Source organism: Marmota marmota, unplaced genomic scaffold, assembly GCF_001458135.2.
Source record: "Marmota marmota marmota unplaced genomic scaffold, marMar, whole genome shotgun sequence".
NCBI classification, from domain to species: domain Eukaryota; kingdom Metazoa; phylum Chordata; class Mammalia; order Rodentia; family Sciuridae; genus Marmota; species Marmota marmota.
The window spans coordinates 3362155-3387163 of record NW_026000022.1 but is presented as its reverse complement, the minus strand read 5'-3'; the positions used below and the strand labels follow the sequence as shown (position 1 = coordinate 3387163).

Below are 25009 nucleotides of genomic sequence, written 5' to 3'. Positions count from 1 at the left end.
GAAAGTGACCCCTGTGGACATTCGTGTAAAATTCATTCATTTATTATTCCTGCAACAAAGCTTTGCTTTCAATCATTTCTAAATAGAGATGTTTGTTAATTGCTCATGTAGTGAACTAAAGATGAGTTTTTGCCCGAATGGTTTACTTCTTGCCCAATAGATGATGTGTGCATGATTTCAGAGGGAAGTGTTTAGTACATTCACAAAAAAGCACTATTTCTCAAACTTGTGAATATCAGTTTTCAAATGATAAAAAAAATCAAAATCCAAGAGGGATGTAAGAAACAAGGGCTTATCTAATAATAGTGCACATTAACAGGACCTTTGCTGTGTTGGGTACTGTGCAAACACATTGTATGGTCATGTCAGTTAAACCTCTCAACAGGTTTAAGGGAGCATGTTCTGCTATCATTCCCACTTTTATAAATGGGAGAACAAAGGCAGCCAGAGGTTTAGTTAATCAAGATTACACAGCTAATCATTGTGGTCCAGGGTGTATTTCAGGTAATCTGATACAAATAAGGAAGGAAGAAGGGTCTCAACTCTATAACTAACATTGCTTAATTATGTAAAATGAAAGTTTCAGGGTAGAACTGGGTAAAGGGTGTTTTGGTGTCCTTTATTCTCCATATCTGTCTATACTATAACTTCACAGCAAACCCTGTTTGAAGCACCTTTTGCATAGAATTAAAGAGTTTCCAGGGGTAAAATAACCAGTATAAATGATACCTGTTACTGATTTTCTACTTTCAGTGTTTGAGAAAGGCCCACTGGCTTGAGTTGTGTATATGTCTTTTCTTTACAAAACAGTTCCCCTTCAGATTCTTAATTTAATCTAACTTTTGCCCTTGTTATTTTATATTTGGAAATCTTACTTCCATATAGTCTGGTTAAAGAAAAATTAGGCCAAAGTATTAATGATGAAAATTTTTAGCAATACACCTTAGCTAGTGGCCCCCAGAGATGTCCATATTTTAATTATTGGAACGTGCTAAGATCTTCCCTCACAAGGCAGAAGGGACTTTGCAAATGAACCTAAATTAGAATCTTGAGATGGGGAGGTTGGACTGAATTATCCAGGGGGCTTTCAGTAATCACAGGATTCTCATGAGAGAGAGGGAGGGGAATTGAAGTCAGAGGAGATGTGGTTAGGGGAGCAGGGTGATGTGACCACAAATCAAAAAATGTAAGCAGCCTCTAGAAACTAGAAAAAGTGAGGAAGAGATTTCTCTGGGACTCTCGAGAAGGAACCCAGCCTTGTCAACACCTTGAATTTAGCCTTGGGAAAATGATTTTTGGTTTCTGGCTTCTGGAGGTAGAAGGTGATAAATTTGTGTTCTAAACAACTTACATTGGTGGTTGTTTCTTCCAGCAGTCAGAGGAAATGAACACAGGCTTGTGCCCAAGAATGGATGATTCAGGGTATGTCAGGGAAAGGAGGACCCCTCCCATCACTGGGCTCACCAAGAATGTGGTCAGGGTGGGAGTTAAGTAGTCCTGCATGGGCACTGGTTTGCAAGCAGACTGCCTGCTGTACACCCTGGCACCACCATTTATGAGCTGTGTAATCTTGAGTAACTGAACCTCTGTCTGCCTTTGTTCTCCCATTTATGAAAATGAGCATGATAATAGAACTTGCCTTGTAAACTTGCTATGAGGTTTAACTGACATAATCCATACAAAGTGTTTGCACAAAACCTTGGCACATAGTAAAGGTGCTGTAAACATGGACTATTATTAGATAACTCCTCAGCTATGCAAAGGCTTTACTGAGAGAGAGAGAGAGTGTATGTGTGTGTGTGTGTGTGTGTGTGTGTGTGTGAGAGAGAGAGAGTGTGTGTGTGTGTGTGTGTGTGTGTGCTGAAATTTACTAGCACATTTAATAAGGCCACTCTTTCTGTTGGGAAATCACATAAATGGTGCTTTCTCTACTCACATAAGGCTAAAAAGAAACACCTACTTGTTCTGGAGGCAGAGACATTGTGGCTAAAGTCGTGGTCCTTGCATTGGTAGAATCTGTTTGTTTTAATAGGGGGCACAAGAATAAACACACCTACTTTCTATGCAAGGAACAGGTCTGTTTTTTGGCAGTGAAACAAATCTGTGGTTGCCCTAACTCAGAGGACCCTAAGGTCCACCTCCTTCTGCCTGTTTTGATGCTCAAGGTAGGCAGAGCTCCTTAAAGTATCAGATATATTCTTGGGATAAGGGGGACCAGGAGGCGGGGCAGAGAAAGGAGGTGCATGCAGGGTTACTGTGGCTCTCGAGTTGTGGGAATGTGGAAACCTTCAGAGATCATGACTGGCAGCTGGTTGTCACTGTGTGAAAGGTGGGGTGGCTCACTTTCCTTCCGTCTTCCTCTTTCATTTTACAGCACCTTCACACAATGAAGTCCTTTTGATGCTTTATAGTAACTACTATAGGTGTCTTAGATGGAACCTAGTGTGAGTTGTCACCCATCTCATACTAAATTTCCCTCTGCGGATGGCATCTGAGTTGGTCAGGGTGATAAAGTGGATAGGGAGGAGGCCAGGTATGCAGAAGGCAAGAAGGTGACCAAGATCAAGGGCACATTTGGCAAATTCCAGACAGCTGAGGCATGTGGTGAGCATCAGGCTTGGGGTTGTCCACCAAAGACAGTGTGTGAAGAGCATGGGGTATCCAACTTAGGACTGGGGACTGGATCTTTTTCCAGAGTGTGCAAAGGCTCCACATCGAAATAGACAGTATGAGAGTGGAATAAAGATCCCCAAGTTCAGGGCTGGGGATGTGGCTCAAGCGGTAGCGCGCTAGTCTGGCATGCGTGCGGCCCAGGTTCGATCCTAGCACCACATACAAACAAAGATGTTGTGTCCGCCGAAAACTGAAAAAAATAAATAAATATTAAAAAAATTCTCTCTCTCTCTCTCTCTTAAAAACAAAAAAGGATCCCCAAGTTTTGGAACCAAATTCTGGGGGGAAAAAAAGCAAAATAATTTCTTTCCTTTAGGAATTCCCAGAGCCTATTAGACATTTTGAATCTCACAGTAGTAGATATAATGGATAACACAGAAATGAGACCCAAAACGTTGGTGTTGGGATTAAAAAAAAAATGTGAGTCCAAGAGATATTCAGGTTGAAGAATCAAAAACAACAGGAACCCAATCATATGAGGAGGTGTGCAGAAGAGAAGGCCAGTGAGACTCCAACTGCAAGTTTGGGATCTTATGCAATAGTTTAGGACTTTGGATAATAGAGGAATAGAGTTTAAGAGAAGAAATTGTTATTATAGGAAAATAATGGATTTCAGATTTATTTTGAACTTGTTTCATTTGAGGCTTAAAAGGAGAGATGCTGATGTGCTGATGCTTAAGGACCTTTGGAAGTGTGTATTTGGGTGAGGAGTCTGAGGTGATGAGCAAACTGGATGGAGCAGGATGGTTCCAGTCCTGGTATTAATGAACATTTCTAAGGATCATCTTATTTACAAAGTTCATATGCAAATCACATTCACTCATAAAAATCAATCAGTGATCCTGTGGTCATGGGTAGAGGGTCAAATGCTAATTCAGCTCTCTGGTGTCCACTCTGGTATGTGGATTAGGATCCTTGTCATTTCTAAACAGAAGCTGTATCCTCTCATTTAGAATCACAGCTTGTGCCATGACGATGAATAAGTATGTGGAAGAAAATGTATCTCAAAAGTCCTACACGACCATCAAGTATTTCATGAAGATGCTGAGCAGTGTCAGCGAGACCTTGATCTTCATCTTCATGGGCGTGTCCACGGTTGGGAAGAACCATGAGTGGAACTGGGCCTTTGTCTGCTTCACCCTGGCCTTCTGTCTGATCTGGCGAGCGCTGGGTAATGAGCACTTGTTTGCTCTACAAACATCCAAGGACACTGACACAATGGGGCTTTCTTCTGGTCCCTCCCTGTGTGCTACAGCTGTGGCTTCATCTTCTTGGTTTCCTCTCCTTCCTTATATACTGCTCTCTACTCCTCTTTCTTCTCCTCCTCCTCCTTCTCTTCTCCCCCCTCATCTCCATTATCTTCTCTCTCTCTTCTTCTCCTTTCTCCTCCTTCCTCTTTCTTTTCTTTTTTCTTCTCTTCCTCTTGTTTCTCTTCCTTCCTCCTCTTCTTCTCCTTTCTCATCTCCTTCCTCATCTCTTTCTTCCTCTCCTCCTCTCTCCTCTCCTCCTTCCTTGTACATTCTTTTCTTCCCCAAGTAGCTTCGTGGCTTTGCTGTAAGTCAAATTCGTCTCCCTGGGCTTCTGTGACTCACATTTTCCCCTCTTCACCTGGAGTGATAAGAGCAGAGCCAAGAACCTAGGAGTGCTCCTCAGACAGGAAAAGGGGAAAGGCCTTGAGGCTGATTCTCAAATACTTGGCTCTGTCACAGACACAGAAAACAAGCCAAGTCCACACACTGGCACATCCTGACCTCACTCCAATTCCTTTTGGGTTGTCTTTCTTCGTAGGTGTCTTTGTCCTAACTCAGGTCATTAACTGGTTCCGGACCATTCCCCTGACCTTCAAGGATCAGTTCATCATTGCCTATGGAGGGCTCCGAGGCGCCATCTGCTTTGCTCTGGTCTTTCTCCTCCCGGCCGCTGTGTTCCCCCGGAAGAAGCTGTTCATTACAGCTGCCATTGTGGTCATATTCTTCACTGTCTTCATCCTGGTGAGTCCAGTGCTTTCTTCCAAAAAGAGAAAAAAAATCTCTCCCTTTGCAAAGTGTGTTGAGGCTTTGGTGATCATGTTAGGAGGGAAAATGATATTTCCCATCTGGGTTCATATCACCGGATGGTCCAGGGGAGTGACGAGAGTCCAATTTGGTCACTTGGCCTTCACAGAAGAATGGTTATTTAAGGAAACTCAGCTAAGTGAGCTCAGCTTACTACTGGAAACTTAGGAACTGCACTTCCTAATCCCAGTCATTTGCTTTACTTCTGACCTAGTAAATTACCCCTCAGATGCTGGTTGTGCATGGTGACCTTCCAACAGCTATTGGACAGGAGTTGATTGCTGCTCACTGCTTCTCCCAAGACAGAGGACTGGGTGAATGTGAGTTTAACGCCGGGAACAACCAGTGTGCTGGGCCTGTGTCCTGGGCCTGACCTTATGAGTTCATCAATATGCCAGCTCTCAGGAGATTATATTTTGCAGCTACTTATTCAGTCAGTATTTATTAGTTTCTGACTGTGTGCCCTGCAGTGCTCTGGGAGCTTAGGATCTGCCCATGAGCAAGGTGTAAGAAAATCCTATCCCTGAAGAACTTATGTCCCTGGTATAAGCTGAAGAAGATTCTGGAGTCCCGGATCACTCAGGGCTGCTAGGGTCACTCTAACTTCCGTGGCCCTTCTCTGGAAGCCACTGGGTGGTACTATGCAGAAGTTGGTGTGTTTTGACTAATTTTGTAAACACTAATTTTGTGTTGAGAGTAGTCTACCAAGAGGGTAGACGTGGGAGATCCATGGTGGAGGCCAAGTCAGACATCAGGCAGGCCCTGGTGGTGGCAAGAGAGCTGGTGAGAAGTGGTGATGTCCTAGAATGTGTTCTGGAGATGGACACTGCCAAGTACCCTCATGGACTGTTGTGGGTGTGAGGGAAGGAGAAGGCACAGATGACTTCAGGAGTGTGGCCTGAGGAATTAGAAGGATGGTCTTGCTCAGGTGAGAAGGGGAAGAGACAGTAGCAGCAGGTTTCTGGTTCAGTTATGGGCATGCTGGGTTAGGGGTGTCTGAGAGTCCTACCAGTGGACATGCTGAATGGGCAAAGCTTAGGGAAGAGATCAGTCATTAGCAGATGGGATTTGAAGCCACGAGACTTCGCTGTGATTGTCAAGAGAGTGAAAATGTATGTTGAAGAAACCAAAAAAGAAGGATAAGGATTGGTCCCTGAGATGGCCCAACCTTAAGACATTGGGGAGAAGAGGGAAGCCAATAAGCAGACTGACTCCAAGCCATCTTTGAGGAAGGAGGAAAGGCACATTTTTTTTTTCTTTTTTATTTTTTTTGTTAACTTTCCTTTTTACTTTTATTAATAGTCACAGAATGCCTCCTAGGTGCCTATGTCAGACTTAAGCATCTTATATATTAACCCGTTTAACCTTTGTAGCAATTTCATAGTGTGCACTCTGGGAGCTCATTATCCCTAGTTTGTAGAGTGGGACGTTGAAACTGAGGTCATGTTATCTTGCCAACTTTACATAGTCAGTAGAAAGCAGAGCAGTCACTAGAAGAAAAAGCAGTTTGGTTTTTAACCCTAAAGCAAGTCCATACTTCATTGACTCCTACCTCTCAACAGTGAGCAAGCACAGTGAGCCCCATGAGTCCTGGGGAAGGATCCCTGGGGAGACCCTTGCCTGAGTTAAGAAGATAACCACTTTCCATTACTGTCCCTGACATTCACACCTTTGTGGTGCTGGGTCCTTCAGTGACTGGGTGGCAGGCTCTCAGACAAGATTCTCTTGTGTGCACATCTCAGTTCATCCTCAAAAATTCTCTGAGGTGGAGACGAGTGTTACCTCCTGCTAAGCAAGCTGTCTTCCAGACAGAAACAGACTGACCCCAGCACTCACATTGTAAATGACTTACAGGCTTAAAGTAGGGCCCAGGATTCGCTGCATAGACCAGGTTCTTTACTCTTTAGTGTCATTACTGAGAGAAGACAGCACTTACCAGGTGATGGTGAATAGTATATGAGTCAGTGAATGATGGAAACACACTCTGAGAAAGGCAATGTTAGGATATTTCATCTATGAAGTTCGATGATGTTCACACAAACCCAGGTGGTCCTGCCTTTTATACACCAAGGCCATGTGGTGTTACGTATTTTTAATTTCAAAACATTTTTGTTAAACTAAAACACAAACACACCCATCTGCTTGGGCTTACACAAGTTCAGGATCATCAATATCATTGTCTCCCACCTGTACATCTTGTCCCACTGGAAGGTCTTCAGGGGTAATACCCCACATGGAGCTGTGACCTTCTGTGGTAACACCGGCCTTCTTCTACAATGCCCCCCTGAAGGACCTGCCTGAGGCTGTTTTATAGTTAACTTTTTTTTCAAAAAAGCAGAGGGGGTGTATTCTAAAATAATGATAAAAGGTATAGTGTAGAAAATAAGTAAACCAGTGGCAGTTGTTTATTATTATCAAGTACCATGTGTGGTACTGAGCATGGGTGTAGGTGCCATGTTACCTATGATTGGCAGCGTAGTAGGTTTGTTGACACCACCATCAAACACATGAGTAGTGGCTGAGCTATGATGTCACTACTGCTATGTTGTCCCTGGAACAGGAATAGTTCAGCTCCACGGTAATCTTATAGAGCAACTCTTACATATTTGACCTGTTGTGGACCAAATGTTCTGTGGCACTGACTGTAGTTTCATCTATTGTTATGTGTAATTATTTTTGTTCAAATCTCCCAGAGTGGTTGGAATCCTCTCCCTAAACTCATGAAATACCATGGAGCCTTTCTGCGTATCCAAGGGAGACACACTCCTTGTCTTCATCTTTTATCTTCAAAGTTCATAGGACCTTTGTAACAGGCCATCCAACTTGCTACTCTCACATCTTGCCAGAGGCAGGATTGTGAAGGAATCCATTTTTCTTTGAGTATTTTAATCCTCCTTAATAGCATGCCTGAAGGGAAAGACCCCTCAGGAGCGACTGACCACCTCCTCTTCCTAGATCTGCTGCCTCGGTGCACAGTGAGTCCAGCAAGGTATTCAGGGCTTCGGGTCTCTTCTCCATCCTCACAAACCAAGACTGTCAAATACCAGTACCAAATGCAAAAATAGAATCATGTCAGTCTAGTGAGACTGGAACTCAGTCAAGGGGAGGTCAAGCCATGGTCATCTACACGAGTGCTTTTCATATGCCTGCAGTGCAAAACTAGTCCTCCTATCCCCATCATTGTGGCCTTAGACATTCGGAAAATATGACAAATGTGACTTCAGAGAAAGATAGAATTCAAGACAGGACAATAAAGCATAGGAGCTTAAATTTTTTAGTTAGGTTTATTAGACATAAGTTATGTTTTTATAATCAGAAAAAAATATTGCATAAGGAAAAAAGTATTGCAAAATGTGTAATATTATTTATGAAATGTGTATACAGTGATTAATGTAGGGTGTCACTGTTAGACTCCTGATTTTTTGCCTATTTGGATTTGGGTGTTAAACAGAAATATAGGTGAAATACTGCTTGCCCATATTACATTTCTGTATACCCACTTTGAACGAATGCCATATTTATTTATATTTAAGTATTAATGTGATAAATAAGCTTAGTTTTAAAATAACTAACCTAATAGAGGTGATGTTTCTTTGTTGATATCATCACCAACTAATAACAAATAGTTTGAAGACCAGTGCTCTCCATGGAATAGCATCAATTAGCAGACAGTGCTTCAGGTAGGATTGGTCTAAACTTTTATGTGCACTGGACTGGTTGCTGATACTCAAAAGAAACATGCAAAATTTCTGCTGTCAAGGACATAATGTATTGGGCATGTAGATCAGGTTTGCAAATGCCTTCCTGTGGAGGTGATGATTAATCTGAGATATGAAAGATATGGAGTCAACTAGGACCTGAGCCAAGAGCATACCAGGCAGAAGAAAGAGCTGACACAAAGCTCTAGCATGGAAAACTCATGGAATAGACATAAGGAACCAACCGAGTAGTGAGCGAATACAACTGAAAGCCAGAGGAAGGCATGCATTACTGAGCTTTGGAGGGTGAGGTGGGCAATGTGGTTTTAATTGAGGAGTAATGAGAAAGATTGGAAGCAGGAGAGTGACATGTTTTAAAAAGATACCACTGGCTGTTTGATGAGAGAATGAATTAATTATAGGAGACAAAAATAGAAGCAGTGAGACTAACTGGGGTGGCTTGCACGGTGGTAGTCCAGGTGAGAAATGATGATGATTTGGCCTTCTGTAGTTGTGAGAGAGACGGAAAGAAGTAGATGAATTCCTGTTTGTCTTGGAAGAATCAAGGATAACCCTAAACGGATTCTGTAACTCTTATACCATGCAGAAAGCCTAGGGCATGTGGGAGGAGGGACAGTGGGAAGTGAGAAGCCAGGGAGTTCATGGGAGATGGTCCACCTGCTCCCAGTGATGTGGGAACCTGGTCTTCTCCAAGTATAGAGAGGAGAGGAGGAGGTAGAAAGGAAGAGAAGGATGAAGGTGGGTAAAGGCCCTCACAGAAAAATAGAAGGGATGGTTGAGCTGTATTGGCTGGATTCGGTATTGTGAACAGGTCAAGTTAATCCTTCAGAGGTGGAACAATTTGAAGGTCAGTGTTTGGAGCTTACATATGTGCTCATGTGTCTTTCCTTTGATTGGGTGGAAGGATTGCTCAACCAAACTCATTTTGATGTCCAGGGAAAAGAGAAATGGCTTAGTTCCACATACACCGGAAGCTTTGCTTAGACATGTGCGCGCGCACACACACAAATATACACATTTTACCCTCCAGAACACATCAATAATTAAGGAACTCAGTGAAAGAAGCTGGAGGGAAATAATAGATTACCGATATGGTAAGAATAACTAATTATAAATCCATACATAAAATTTTGCCTTTCAAGGAAGAATTTTGTATTGTTTTTTCAAATGACAGTTTTTATGCTGATGGACTTATTGTTCATCTTTAAGATGTGTTTTCTGCCTTTTGTTGTTGTTGTTGTATTTCTTAAAGGATAAGCTCCTCTGACCTCAGTGTTGTTGAGTTAACACGTCTTTAAAAGTAGAATTTCGTGTGATATATGGTTTATTATTTTATATCATAAATCTGTCATGAGAATTTAAGCATTGCTTGGATCACGTTGCTAATTTGAATAACACATTATCATGTTATCAGGATACAGTTTTGCTGGTGGAATATTGCATGAGTAAACAATTCTGATTCCTTAGATGTTTGGTAGTGTTGGTGGTGTTTTTTTAATAAAATATAAGCTGTTTCTCACATTTTAAAATTATATTAAAAATTAAGGAAGGTAGAGTGCAGAATACAAAGCACAGATTTTGGAATAAGACCAATCTGATCTGAAATCTGGTGTTGGTCCTAATAGTCCCTGTGGCCCTCAGTTTACTTTGCTATGAAAGATCTTTAATGGAACTTCTCTCTCAGGTAGTGTATGGATATACAGAATATGCATGTCAAGTGCAACACTGGACACAGGATTTTAATCTTGTGATTTGCTATGTTTTAATATGCAACATTAAGTAAAATAGTATTGGAAGAAAGGAAAATTAACTTCTTTTGATATGCTTTTATTTGGAAGGAAAAATAGAGTATTACTTAGTATTACTTATTATTTATTACTTAGTTAATCACTGTAGACACATGTCAGAGCAACAGAATTCCATAAATCCATGGTTTTCTACAAGTTAATATACTAAATAAAAAAAAATCACAGTTAATCCACCGGGATTCAAGAGATTATAGTCTCTTTTGGCCACCATTGCAGATTTGTGATGTAATTTACTGTAAATAATTGTGCATGAAGCATGCAGGCTAACAAGTTATCCTATTACTGCTTTATAGATGATGGTAAAAGTTACAAGTCTCCTGGGTCAGAGACAAAAGACTTTATTACTCCTGGTGAAAGCCAGAATCTTTGTGTGGCCTTGTGTCAGTCATCCATAGCCTCTGATCCCATGCAAGTGACAGAGTGTTCAGGATGAATGTTTGCTCATATAAGGCTACATTACAGGAGGTGGACCCTGAACGTAGGGATCTATTTACTTTATCTTTCAGTGTTGTTCCTTGCTTACAACCCTGAGAAATGGCCCAGGTAAAAAGTGGTGATTCTCAGTGCCCCCTACAAAAACATAGGGGACTCAGGGCTTGTGGTATCCTGGCAATTAAATAAACTTTTTTTTTTTTAATTTAGCCTCTCAAACTGAAAGGATGATGCCCACTAGTTTATAAACATTGTGAGGACCTTCAAATGTGCTTTTCATATGTCATATATATTATTTCATGATGACACTGTCCCTTTATTTAATTAACGTACCACTACTAGGTAGAATTCCACAGAGTTCAGAATAATTTATTCTACTCCAATAATAAGATAAGCAAAATAATTAGGCATTTTTAAAATGGAAAGATGTAGGTGAATAATTTAGGAAGTGAGAAGAACAATAAGTTTCCTAGTATTTTTGACTGAGCAATCAAATAAAGAATGTGGCATTTAATTTGGTGGAAAATACTGAGGGCGCTATTGAGTTTGAAGGAAAATCCAGTGTTGAATCTTAGATGTGTACCCATTGGAAGAGATGTTGAATAGGCAAGTGTGCATAAGCCTGGAATTTATGGGAGAAGCCAGAGTGGGAAATGTAAATTGGGAATCCATCTGTCTATACGCAGCTTTGAAAGCCTGGGTCTGGAAGAAATCATTCAGCAAATGATGGAGAGGGAGTATACAAAAGAGGCACTGAAACCCTGCAATATTGGAGAATTGAGAAGATGTTGAGAACCTTGGTGAGCTAGGTTGCAAGGAGGAGATTGAACAAAGGGAATAGTAAAGAACTAGCTGCAGGAGGGGGTGGTGCAGCGTTACTGAAGGAAGTGTTCGAGAAGGTTCTAGAAACTCTGCCAAAGCAGCTATGAGTTCAAGCAAAGAGTGAATGGAGAGTGGACTGTGGGAGACAGCAATGTGGGGAGGAGCAGCCCCTTCACAAGGACCCTTAGGGGTTGGATGGTGAGGGTGAAACTCCACTGATGGGGTTCAAGAAGAACAAGAGAGACGTTGGAGAGAGACGATACTGGAAATTTCATGGAAGTCTGGCAGAGAAAGGGGTAGTGAGCAGAGGAGCATGTCTGTCAAAAGATGGCTTTGTTTTAGTTTTTTTTCAAAGTGTAAGTCCTGTTTAAATACAGTGATACAGTAAAAGAAGTGGTTTAGGAGAAGATGGATGTCCTACAGGTCACCACTGTGCAGGGTGGTGAGTGCTCAAAGACCAACAGCCAGGGGCTAGGGACACCTGCTCCAACCCTCTATGATTCTTATTCCACGTATGCCATTCTCAAACAATGCTGTTGGGCAACTGGTTTTGAAATCTTTGTGATCAAGTCTTATGTAAGATAGGTTAGCAATGGTAGGGACATTCTAAAATAAATGAATATAGTTTCTTCAAGTTTTTCTGGGAATGGACTGCTAAGTCTGCAAGGAGGTAGAAGGCAGTTTCTCCTCATCCTTTGTTGTTTGATTTCCAAAACAATAATTCATCCCCTCACCAAAGAACACACCAAATGAATGCTCATTTTAACCACACAACAGTTTGTTTTTCCCCTTTCTTTCTCCATCACATTAATGTAAGCAGAGGAATGTAGAGTAGGAGGAAAGCAGAAACAGAACCAGAGGGAAAACAAATCTCACTTCCCTATTATTCTCCTGCACTGCTGCCCAGTGAGTCTCACAGTTCATCCTGCCTGTAAGGTATGATGTTGACTGTGCCAAAGCCAAATGAACAGGAGAAAATTTAACTTACTTTCTAAGCCTTATCAAATTGCTCTCCAGTTGACTTAACTAAAAATGTTCCACGGTGATCAAATAAGGTGCTTTGTCAAAGGTTACCTATGTTTTTGGTTTGTGTGTGTTTGTATTTCTCTCTCTTCCTCCCAACCAGAGATCCTGGTTCCTAGACTATAACAGTCAGCTTAGCTAAAAGTGGCATCCACAAATGCCATGTCTTCTGCCTCCATTGGACAGAAGGAGGAAGGAAAGGAAGAGGGGAGAGAAGGCAACAAACCGTGACAACTGTAAATTATTCAAGGAGATGGGGCAGATATTAAAAGGAACTCTACATAAGCTCACATTTGTATGCTTATTAATGATAAACTTAACTATGTCATACTTTTAGAAACCTGAGTTGATCTGGGTGGTATCCACACTTCCTTCTTGGAGTTGATGAGCTGTGACTTATTCAATTAGCACATTGACTTCCAGATTATCTGTCTAGTGGAAGGAAGCAATGTGAAGATTGGGACTGGGCATGGGCCCTGTCTGGTTTTTTTTTCCATATATATATATTTTAGGGGGTACCATGGATTGAACTCAGGGACACTTAACCCCAGCCATTTTTGTATTTTATGAGAGACAAGGTCTCACTGAGTTGCTTAGCACCTCGCTTTTGCTGAAGCTGGATTTGAACTCTTGATCCTCCTGACTCAGCCTCCCCAGCTGCTAGGATGAAAGGTGTGCACCACTGTACTCAATGGTATTTTTCCATATTTCTTATTGGTGCATTACAGTTGTACATATGGTGGGATTTATTGCTCCATATTTATATATGCACACCCTATCTTTTTTTTTTATTCTCTCTATTTCCAAACACTGGACACTCACTTGTTCTTTACTAACTGAACACTGACAGGGAGACAAACCTGGGAAGCGGCAGTTAGTGTAGAAGATATTGTACAAGTTTCAAAGTTGCCTGCATTCTCTTGACTTTTCCTTGAATTATTATCGTGCAAGTGGCCTTTTGGAATATGCAACTCAGCGATCTCAGCCGTCTCTGAAAGCCACATGTTTAGGCCCATTTTAATTTACATCAATTAAAAATGACAGAACAGAACGTGTGTTGATTGGAAGCTGATATTACTTCCTGTTACTGCAAAGTAGTGGACTGGAATACAAGTAGAACACAAATTGCCAAATTTGGCCAAGGTCACTTTGCCTTTCAGAAAGTTGAAATGAAAGTAAGCTGAAAATTGCCCAGAGCTGGATGGATGGAACAAAACCTAGGACCTCCTTTTAAAAGTGTGTGTGTGTGCTGGGTGTGGTGGTGCCCACCTATAATCCGACATCTCGGGAGGGAGGCTGAAGCCGAGGATTGCCAGTTCAAAGCCAGCCTCAGCAACATAGTGAGGCCCTGAGCAACGTACTGAGACCCTGTCTCAAAATAAAACAAATAATAATTTAAAAATCAAGCTGGGGATGTGCCTCAGTGGTTAAGTGCCCCTGGGTTCAATCCCTGGTATCCCCCCAGCCCCCGCAAAAAAAAAAAAAGAAAGGAAAGTTGTGTGTATGTGTGTTTACATTGTCAAATGCATTCTTTTTTTTAAATTTTTTATTGTTGGTTGTTCAAAACATTACATAGTTCTTGATATATCATATTTCACACTTTGATTCAAGTGGGTTATGAACTCCCATTTTTACCCCATATACAGATTGCAGAATCACATCAGTTACACATCCACTGTTTTACATACTGCTATACTAGTGTCTGTTGTATTCTGCTGCCTTTCCTATCCTCTACTATCCCCCCTCCCCTCTTCTCTCTCTACCCCCTCTGCTGTCATTCATTTCTCCCCCTTGTATTATTTTCCCCTTTCCCCTCACTTCCTCTTGTATGTACTTTTGTATAACCCTGAGGGTCTCCTTCCATTTCCATGCAATTTCCCTTCTCTCTCCCTTTCCCTCCCACCTCTCATCCCTGTTTAATGTTAATCTTCTTCTCATGCTCTTCGTCCCGACTCTGTTCTTAGTTACTCTCCTTATATCAAAGAAGACATTTGGCATTTGTTTTTTAGGGACTGGCTAGCTTCACTTAGCATAATCTGCTCTAATGCCATCCATTTCCCAAATGCATTCTTAAAGACATGTGGACTTTTAAGAAAGAAATCAAAATGCTATGGATTAGACCTTATTGTATCTTCCACTCCCCTCCCGCAAACTCAATATTCCTTCCTCTCCTCTACCCATGGAGCAAGAGCCTAAGCAGACTTCCTGCACCCCCTCTCTCACTGCCTCCCCAACTGCCCTACTTTGGTGCCTTGTCACATACTTTTAGGTATATGGCTAGTGATTCATTCTGTATCTGTAAATTCCCCCCTCACCCTCCTTTTTCTACAATTTTCTGATTACATTTACTCTTTCAGGTTAATTTAAAATCAATTTCTCAAATTCTGTTAAAAATCCTTGTCAATATAGTATTGGAATTACATTGCATAAATATGATAATTGAGAAGCAATTTGTCATCAGAATATTGTTATCCTATCTAGGAACTGTATATGCCTTTCTTTCAAATATCCTTTTAATGTTATAGTTTGCTTCATAAGAGTTTATGTGTTTGTTATAGGGTTTGTGTATATCCAAATCTATATTCACAGACATGCACACATACACATGTATCTAATGTGTGTGTGTGTGTTTACTATCTTTATAACATACTAATATATTTCACATATTATTGTATACTAATATGTCCTGGTTATACCATATACTTGTTTTTCATTGCTAATACATATTCTTTTACATCTTTAAATAAGTATATGGAATGGATCGTGCAAGTTCATTTTGTATTCATCACTTTTTAAATCTTTCTTGTTATTTTTAAACGAAAAAGGATTATCTTCATTTTGTGGACAGAAAAGTAGATCATCCTCTATAGCAACAAAAATCTTCTTATCTACCCCTTCCTTGCCTGTTCTTGTTGAATGGACTGGGACATGCAGAACTGTGCTAAATGGCAGACAGGGAGCTCTCTCATGAAAATGCTTTCAGTGTTCTATCATTAATTGAGATATTCGCTGTCACACTGTGGTAGAAAACTTTGGACACATTAGGGAATTTCTTTTTCTTTTTTTTTACTGAAGAGCTGATTATTCTTTCCATTTCGCAAGTTCATCCATGAACATGCCCAGATTTACTTCATGCCCCTCACCAGTGCTGGCCCTTGGCCTTCCTGAGGTCACTGCTTAGAGATACTTCCAACACTCCTGTTGAGTGCTTCTCTGTATAAAGCATTCCTTGACCCCTGGCCTGTGTTCTCTTTCTCATTCCTCTTTCCCTGCTTTAGTTGCTGTTGGATAGATCTGACTTTGTATTAGACTCCAAAGTCTCAGAGCTGAGCTACTGAACTGTTAATCACTGTGTTCCAAATGCCCAAGCCCCTGGCATGGATGCAGTAGGAACTTAGTTAAAATTGTCTTGATAAATAAGCAAATGAAAGAATTGTTGAAGTATTTCTGTGGACCATACAAGAAGTAGGTGATTCTTCCAAACTGGATAATACTCTAGTATTTGTTAGAATTATTATCATTTCTTCCATTTTAATCTATTCTTTTGTGTTAGGACATTGTCCTCCAAAAATAAGCCAGCTGTCAAAAAGGAAGAAAAAAATAACAAAATGTTCCATTTACTTTTTTTTAAAATTGTGGCAGCAGAATACATTTTGTTATTGGTCATCAAAATTTAGGAGGCGTTGTTATTGAATTTTTAATTTTATTTTATAAGAAGGTTCACATATTTTTTTTTCTTTGTAGGGGATAACCATCCGGCCACTGGTGGAGTTTCTTGACGTTAAGAGATCTAATAAGAAGCAGCAAGCTGTCAGTGAAGAAATCCACTGCCGGGTAGGTGCTTGATGAAGTGTAACACTTACATGAACAAAGAAAGAAATATTTGAATCATTAAAACAACTTGACACCCAATTGCTCATTTGCAGAAGAAAGGAAGGGTGCCAGGCCTGGAGCAGGTCTGCGTGGGAGCATAATAATAATCATAATCCCACGATGGCATCTCCAAGCCAGCTTGCTAAACTCCTATATCAACAGAGGGCGCAAGAAACTCCGTCTTTACTTCCTTCAATCTAAAAATGCTTCTACACACTTTTTACCATTTTGACAATTATTGCCATTTTTCATATTTTTCAAACTTATGAACAAACTCTTATGATGATCAAAATAATTGAAATAGTAATTGCTTAATATTGATATAACCAACATCCCCTCTGATTGGAAGACAAATTGTTGGTTTTATTGCTTTCAGAAAAATAAACCAACAATAAGAAACAACAACTGTTAGGGTCATTGCAGTTTAGTCATGATTATAAATTAAAAATTGCTGACTTCGGGTAATAGCTAATCAATTAGCCTGCTTTTTCTGTTTTAGTTTTTTGATCATGTGAAGACTGGCATTGAAGACGTTTGTGGACATTGGGGTCACAACTTTTGGAGAGACAAGTAAGGTCATGAGTCATTGTGTTATGAAATGGCTCTGGGTCACTCTGGAAGCAGAATATTTTGACTTGTGTCAATTTTCAGGGTTGCAAATATTTATTATATTGTGCATGGTGTGTCCTTTCAGATAAAATTCAACTATAACAGATGTGGAAGAATAGGTAGTAATAGCTTAAACAAAGTAGATGCTTATTTCTCTTATATCAGTTGCCAGAGGTGGGCTGTTAATAGATGAGTTCCACTCCGTAGTTTCCTCAGGATCCCGGGATCCTTTTGACCAGCTGAGACACCAAAAGTGGCCTCCATTTCTACATTTGCTTATTGGACAAGAATTGGTACTTTGGTATCAGCTATTCTAGACTGCATAAAGAAAGAAAGAGCACATCTGCTATCTGACTCCTCAACAGAGCTATCAGAAGCTGTCACAATTTCTCTACTTTTATCAAATGGCTAGGACCCTGGTGTATGGCCATTCCTCTGTAAAGGAGGCTGAGGAATGCAGGCTATCTGTTAATAATAGGAGTTACTGCCAGGTCTGATGGTGGACGCCTATAATAATAGTGACTGGAGAGGTTGAGGAAATAGGATCATGAATTTGAGGCCAGCCTTAGTAAGATCTTGTTGCAAAGTAAAAAATGAAATGATCTGGTGACATAGCTCAGTGGTAATGTGCCCCTCAGTTTACTGTCCAAACAACAGGGTTTCTGTTACTGCTATTCAGCCGCACAGTGAGACTTTGTTGAATGCAGAGATTTAGAGCACCTAGGATGTAAATAAACTAGTAGAAATCACAAATATTCAAAATATTTTAAAGGCTTCAATTAGATGAAAGATTGCATATGTTTCTGTATGTCACACACATACACACATGCATGCGTGCACACAGAGTTGACTTTTTTTGTAAATGGTTCTGTGGTGGATTTATAGTCCTGTCTTCATAGTTCTTACAGTTGTAGTGGAAAGGTAGACTAGCCCGGCAGAATTAGACTGATGCAGTAGTTTAAATTGAAAAGCAGAGACATGGGGTCACGAAGTATCGATGAGTCGTGACAGCAGAGCGGGGGAGAGTGGGGTCCAGGAGCCAGCCCTCACCAGCGAGCAGGAGATCACCAGGTGTGTGGCCTCCCCTCTGCACATATGGTGCCACCAGGATGGATGCTTTGGAGAGCTCACATCATGGATCTGACGACGTTATAAGTAGGCACCTTTCTTCATAGAGCAGTTTGTGGAACATTTATAGGCATATCGCTGGCTGGATAAGACTTTTGAAGGAAGTATCATGGAATCTGGACCCTGAAGACAGAAGAACAATATTCTAAACTATATTTGGAGGATCTCTCTTGCCTTTTCCTTCTGAATTTGCTAACAAAACTTTCTCTCCACTACTAATTTACATAAAGTTAGTCAACCTGCCCATGTATATAATTTAACATCAGAGAATTTCTGAGACTTTGTTTGCTCACCTGTGCTGACAGGATATTGGCTGGGGCCTCTAAAAGTGTGCAACATAATAGAGACAATAAAACAGCTGCCTAGTAAACAGGTGTGTGTGTGTGTGTGTGTGTGTGTGGAGAGAGAGAGAGAGAGAGAGAGAGAGAGAGAGAGAGAGAGAGAGAGGAGTCAGAGAAGAGTCAGGGACAGAGATCATTAAGCAATACAATGAACTATAAAGATGGCAGAACAACCTTTACAAGGTTTGCAGTTCTGTTTACTAATGTAGAAAGGTCCCCTGGGCTTTGCCTTAGTTCATAAATAAAAGATAGTTTATGTGTGAGGAGAGTGCCCCGTTAGCCACATGGGAGCACAAGGTAATAAAATAAAGCAAAATACCATCTACATTGTAAAAATAGGCAGGAAAAAAAAAGCCATTTCTCCTGGGAAACATTCAGGACTTCAGAGGCCAGAGGTGAGTCAGAAAACTTGCCCCATCTGCCCCATGTCTCTCTACCCAAGCCTGCTTCTCATTTGGGGGACCATCCTCACGTACATGGGTCCTTGCTTGGGCCAAGCCAGAGAACCTGACTTTCCTCTCTCCTTTCTCTGTTGTTTTTGTAACCATGCCTCTTCTCCACCAAGTGTCTCCCTTTCTACCCAACCATTCTTTTCCCTTTCTCTAGAATCCTATCAGTAATCTCCCGAGGAGGTGAGTGAGAGGTGTAACCCAGAACAGTTAGGATCTCACCCAAAGTGAAGATTGGGCTCTCCATTCCTACCACTCCTGCCTACCTGATGGGGAAGAAAATAGACATGAGTAGGCATCAGATTCAGGTCAGCAGCCTGCAGGGCCCTGGAAAGATGGACACCGTGATGGTGAGGGTTTGGTTTGGAACTCAGGCAAAGGAATGCCAGAGGAAGTCCCTCTGTCCTGTTTTTGGGCAGAGACACTGTCTCTGGGTCCACAAGGTCATCCCAGGCAGACATCCCCAGGCAGCCAGGCTATGGACCGTGAGTGCCAAGGACAGCCGAGCCAACTGGCTCATGTCTGGAAAATAAAGTTTCTCCTTCTCTAACACTTTTCTCAGCAGTGAATAGACTTCATTTAATAATTTTGTAAACATTTATAGATTTCCTTGCACAATTATTCCCAGGTAAATTTCAAATGATTTTCTGGATTGTCGTATATACCTGTGAGTCTCAGGCAGAACAAAGAAGTAGGTGGGTACGGGAGAGGGGGTGCTGAAACAGGTTATTTTTAATACTGTGCTCAGAGTTCATCTCTCAAAAATATATAATTATTTATTTGACTAAAAAGGACATACACAAATAAGTGATTGTTCTAGGCATGTTGGGTTTCTTTCTTTTTCCTCCAAAGACCTTATGCTTTGGATTTCTAGTGGTCCTGGCAGAGAGTTCATGAGGTCTTTGATCCTTTGGGAATGAAATGAAAGGGTTACACGGTGGACACATTACTAAGACTTAGCAAAAGGTCTCTAATGATGGTGAAAGAGAACACCTATGTATAACTTGGCAGATAAATGAAAGAAGCAGAAATGAAGAGAGAGAGAAAATACACAATCTCTGCACAGCATAGATCAAATGCCATTGTCCTCAATGTTTGTCCTTCCTTTTGCTTATCTCTAGCGAAAACAATAATAACAATAAAAGAAGTTCAAGATGCGGTGCTGTTGTCAGGAATCCTGGCTCCAGGGGCCTAACATGAAATTCAAAATAAACTGGGAAACAGTAGGCGCTCCCTTTAGTGTGGTAGTCAGTCAGTACCAAAGCCCATTCAGGATGGCTCCCCTTTCCCTATTGAGAGCCCTCCAGTATTTAGAAGAAAGGACCAGTGCCAAGATTGTGAGTTAACATTTGTTCCTTTCATGGCATAGGTGTGCCTATAAACCTCTTCGGGTTTATGGTGATCACTGTAACACATGTATTTCTTTCTCAACGAACATTTATTGCATGCTGCTTTACTTACATGCTGGCACAATAATGTTGCTCAACAAACCATGCCAAAATACAACTACTCAAAACAGCCTTCATTTATTGTTACAGTGCATGAGTCACAAGACTGTGAGTCAGTTGGTCTGGGTTTGGGCTGTGCTGATCTGGGCTGGTCTTGCTCATGCTGCAAGGGTTTGGCTGGTGGTCAGCTGATCCTAGCTACCCTTGCCTGATGTGACAGGGGTGGGTTGACTCTGGCTCACTCATGTGATTGCACCTTTGTGCCACTCTGCACACATGTTCCCGTGAGGCCTGTGGAAGCACAGCGTGCAGGCTTCAGTGTGTAAGCCCATCTGAAGGCTCCTCTTCCCTCCTCATGTGCTAATAGCCCATTCATCAAAAGGAATGATATTATTGAGTCCAGTAGCTGGAAGCAGGCAGGGCATGTCACCAAGCCATGGCAGGATGACATTTCAGGTAAGATGGCAGAAAATGTGAACACAAGGAGACACTGGGACCAAATGATCTATTACACCTCATCAATAGTGTGCCAGACACTCTTCTAAGAACAGGTGATACAGGAGAAGACAAAAGTCCCTGTGTATGTAGATCTTATATTCTAGTGCCAAGAGATAGAAAATAAGATAAAGAAATTACTTTTCTTGTTAGAAAGTGATAAACGCTATGTAGAAAGATACACCTGGGAAGTGAAATAGAAAATGCAGAGGGTGGAGAAGGGGTGTTCAATTATAAAAAGATGGATAGGAAGGCTGTATAGAGAAAAATTACCATTGAGGAGAGACTTGGACGAGGTGTAAGAATGAGTTCTTCAGGTATCTGGGGACAGACATCCCTAATAGAAGGAATAATAAGCATAAGGGCCCAGAGTGCCGGTGGGAAGTATCTAAGACAGAAAGGACCCTAGTGAAGCTGCTGCCGAGGAAGAGGCACACAGTGCTCAGAGGTGCAGACCCAGATTTTGGAAGGCCTCATAGGCCGCAGTGCTTTTATTCAAGTGAGAAGTCATACTGTTTGACTGACATTCTAACAGGAGCACTCAGTCTTCTGTGTTGAGAATAGGCCCTAGGACCAGGAGGCCAGCACACCAATTAGGTACACAATTCAGTGTGAACGTCCAGTGAAAGAGGACTTGGACCCTGGTACTGGTGTTAGAAGTGGTGAGAGGGTGTTGGATTCTCTAAGTATTTTGATGCAGATCAACAGAAATTGTTGCTAGAGTGGATGTGGAATAATAGTGCCCTGCACCTGCTACATAGTTAAGTGGCTCCAACAACAGAAATGAGTTTTCTTACCGTTCTGGGGTGGAGGTCTGAGCTAGGGTGGTTCCTTGTGAGGACAGGGTTGCTCCAGGAATCTCCTTGACTTGCAGACGAAGTTGTTCTCCCTGACTCTTCACCTTGTCTTCCCTCTGCATGCAACTATGTCCAAATGTCCTCTTCTTATAAGGACACCTGTCATATTGGATTAGAGCCCACCCTAGTAACTTCATCTTAACTTAATTGTGTTTGGAAAGACCCTATCCCCAGATACAATTACATTCAGATAAACTAGGAGTTAGGAATTCAACATATGAATTTTTGATTGGGCACAATTAAGCCCATACTATGGAATATCATAGAAGAATTACAGATGACACCAGTTTTGGACCCAGTGGAGTCACTTTTATCCAAGATTGGGAGGATTGTGGGAGCTGGGTTCAGTTTCAACATGTCAAGTATGAGATGCCTGATAAACACTTAACCAGTGATGTCTGTCCCCAGATACCTGAAGAACTCATTCATACACCTCCTCTAAGTCTCTCCTCAATGGTAATTTTCTCTATAGAGCCTTCCTATCCACCTTTTTATAACTGAACACTTACTTAACCAGTAAGCAGGGGAATGTTCATGTCTGGGTTTAGGGAAAGAGGTTGGAGCTGGAGAGATGAATTATGGAGTCTTGAATATAGAGATGTTGTGAAAAGGCATGAAACTGGGCAAGATGCCCAGGGGAAGTAGACCAAGGATGGACCCCTAGGACATTCCTACATTGAGAGGTCAGAAAGAAGGCACGGAACCAACAAAAGAAGCCAAGAAGGAGGTAGTAGGCACCCGGGGTGTAGTATACTGGGAGCCAAATGAAAACCATGTGTTAAGCAGTTGAGGCCAGGAAGGATGAGATACCAGCTGGCCACTGGATTTCACTGTGGGGTTCACTAATGACTTCTGTGACAGCAGCTTCCGTGGAGTGTTGGAGGCAAAAGCGAGGCTTGTGACTACTCCATAATCACAGCAGAGCAAGTGGCAATACCAAGTATGGATAACACATTTGCTGAAAGAGGAAGTAGAAAAATATTAAAGGGATAAATATATATAGATATACATATAGATATATTTAATCTTTAGTGAATAGTAGATATATGTATGTATGTTCTGGTCATATAAAAAACTATCCATGTGCAAGTTTATGTATTATGTAGATATTTGTGTGCATACATACACATAAGTATATTATATGTGTTGTATACACACATATATACCAGCATACCTATATAAAAATAGACATTAAGATCAGATTAGCTAAATGCGGCTAATAATTTTTACCTGGGAGTTTTTTCATTTGTTTGTTTTATCAGTCAGTACGGTTTTCACTAATTCAAAATTTGACTTTCTTTATTTACAGGTTTAAGAAATTTGATGACAAATACCTTCGGAAGCTTTTGATTCGGGAAAACCAACCCAAGTCAAGCATTGTGTCCTTATATAAAAAGCTGGAAATAAAACATGCTATTGAGATGGCAGAGACTGGAATGATAAGTACTGTCCCCTCTTTTGCATCTCTAAAGTAAGTATGGTTTTTGTGAATAAAAGTTACTAGTACTGAATATGCTTTGATAGTTTTTTTGAAACCAATCATTATTTTTAAAAACTGGCCTGCATTCCATTGGGATGCTGTAAGATCTCCTAGGAGATTCTGATTAAAATGTAAAAGCTAGAAATGTGTCATGTTTTAACTTACATTAGGCTATATTTTTATGCTATACTAGTTTAGAGTTGATGAGCCAGGAAATGCTGTCATGTTCAGGATGTTTATGCCTTTATTATATTTGCTTTGGGAAATTAAAGTCCCCTTAGCCCAAATTGTAAAGTGAAATTATTTTAATCTTTGCTATATTTGCTACTATAAATATGCATGTACTAACATAGCTATTTCATTATAGATTATTCAATCATAGTTGAAAGTTTGGGAAGAATAATAGTGGACATTTGGTGCAGTGGTTCTGAACACATTGGAGACACCTTGGGAGTCTTTAAATAATACAGATGGCTGGACCCCACTCCCAACCAATTATATCAAAATCTCTGGTCTGATATAATTGGTAGAAACATCTGGAGAACTTTTAAATATACCTAGACCTCAGGTCTAGGTATATTTAAAAGTTCTCCAGATGTTTCTAATATTCAGGTGGGGTTGAGATCCACTAATCTAGTTTGTCTCCCTAATTTTAAAAACAAGGAAGTTCAGACCCAGCATGGAGAAGAGACTTTCCTTTCAATCATTATCAGCAGAACCATGAATAGAGTCACACTTGGCAAGTGAGGTTATTTCATCCTGTCAACATCATTCCTTTTCTATCACAAAGGTGATAGAAGTTATAGGTTCCCACTGATTTCTTCTGATGTACATGAGCTTGAAACTCATTTGAACTAAATTTCATGTAATTAAGAGCTAACTATGAGAAAGTTGAAGTGAAAGAGGAAGAAGACCACATAATATCCCACCACAGAAATTATAATTTTTACTAGGACTCTAAGCCTCCTATAAAAATTATGGGAGCTTACACCTGGCACAATGATGCACTCCTGTAATCCCAGCAACTTGGGAGGCTGAGACAGGAGGATCACAAGTTTAAAGCCAGCTTCAACAAATTAGCAAGACCTGTATTGAAATAAAAATAGAAAGGGCTGAGGGTGTAGTACAGTAGTAGGGTGCCCCTGGATTTAACCCCATGAATGAAAAAAAAGCAAAAAATAAATTATGGGAGTTTACATGGTTTAGAATAAAAAGGAGTGATCATGAGGTCTAAGAAGTATGGCATTACATTTCATCAGAAACAGCCCTGTGTCAAACAGTAGAATGCCTAACTTAGAGCTTCAGCTCTGCAAGTATTGCTTTGTGATCTTGACCTGGTCTCTTGAGCTTGAGATTCTTCAAAAGAAAATAGAATTGGGTTTAGATTGGATCTTTAAGGACCCTTCTAGCTTTACATGTTTATGGTATTTTTATTTATTAATTTATTTTGTACTGAGGATTGAACTCAGGGGAACTTAACCACTGAGGCACATCCCCAGCCATTTTTTGTATTTTATTTAGAAACAGGGTCTCATTGAATTGCTTAGTACCTCGCTAGGTTGCTGAGACTAGCGTTGAACTTGTGATCCTCCTGCCTCAGCCTCTGGAGCTGCTGGGATTACAGCAGTGTCCCACTGTGCCTGGCTTTTATGGTCTTTCTTAAACACTATCCTATTTACAGTTACAGCAAGGAACTCAGTAAAACAGCTTTTTAAAAGAGACTTGATTTTTGTGATCTCAGATGAGGGGCATCTCAATTTTCCTTTCTGATAATAGTTCATTTTGAAATTGGTAATCA

The 25009-nt window shown here is 40.8% G+C and overlaps 1 protein-coding gene across 2 annotated transcripts in view; it reads left to right on the top strand.

Annotated features, from left to right (window-relative positions):
- Positions 1-25009, top strand: part of Slc9a2 (solute carrier family 9 member A2) — a 92085-nt gene that overhangs the window by 52115 nt on the left and 14961 nt on the right. For both annotated transcript variants that reach the window (XM_015505013.2, XM_048810471.1), the window contains exons 4-8: positions 3627-3844; positions 4462-4664; positions 16276-16365; positions 16904-16974; positions 23041-23202. In XM_015505013.2, coding sequence (XP_015360499.1) covers positions 3627-3844; positions 4462-4664; positions 16276-16365; positions 16904-16974; positions 23041-23202 — 744 coding nt within the window. The remainder of the gene's footprint in view (positions 1-3626; positions 3845-4461; positions 4665-16275; positions 16366-16903; positions 16975-23040; positions 23203-25009) is intronic.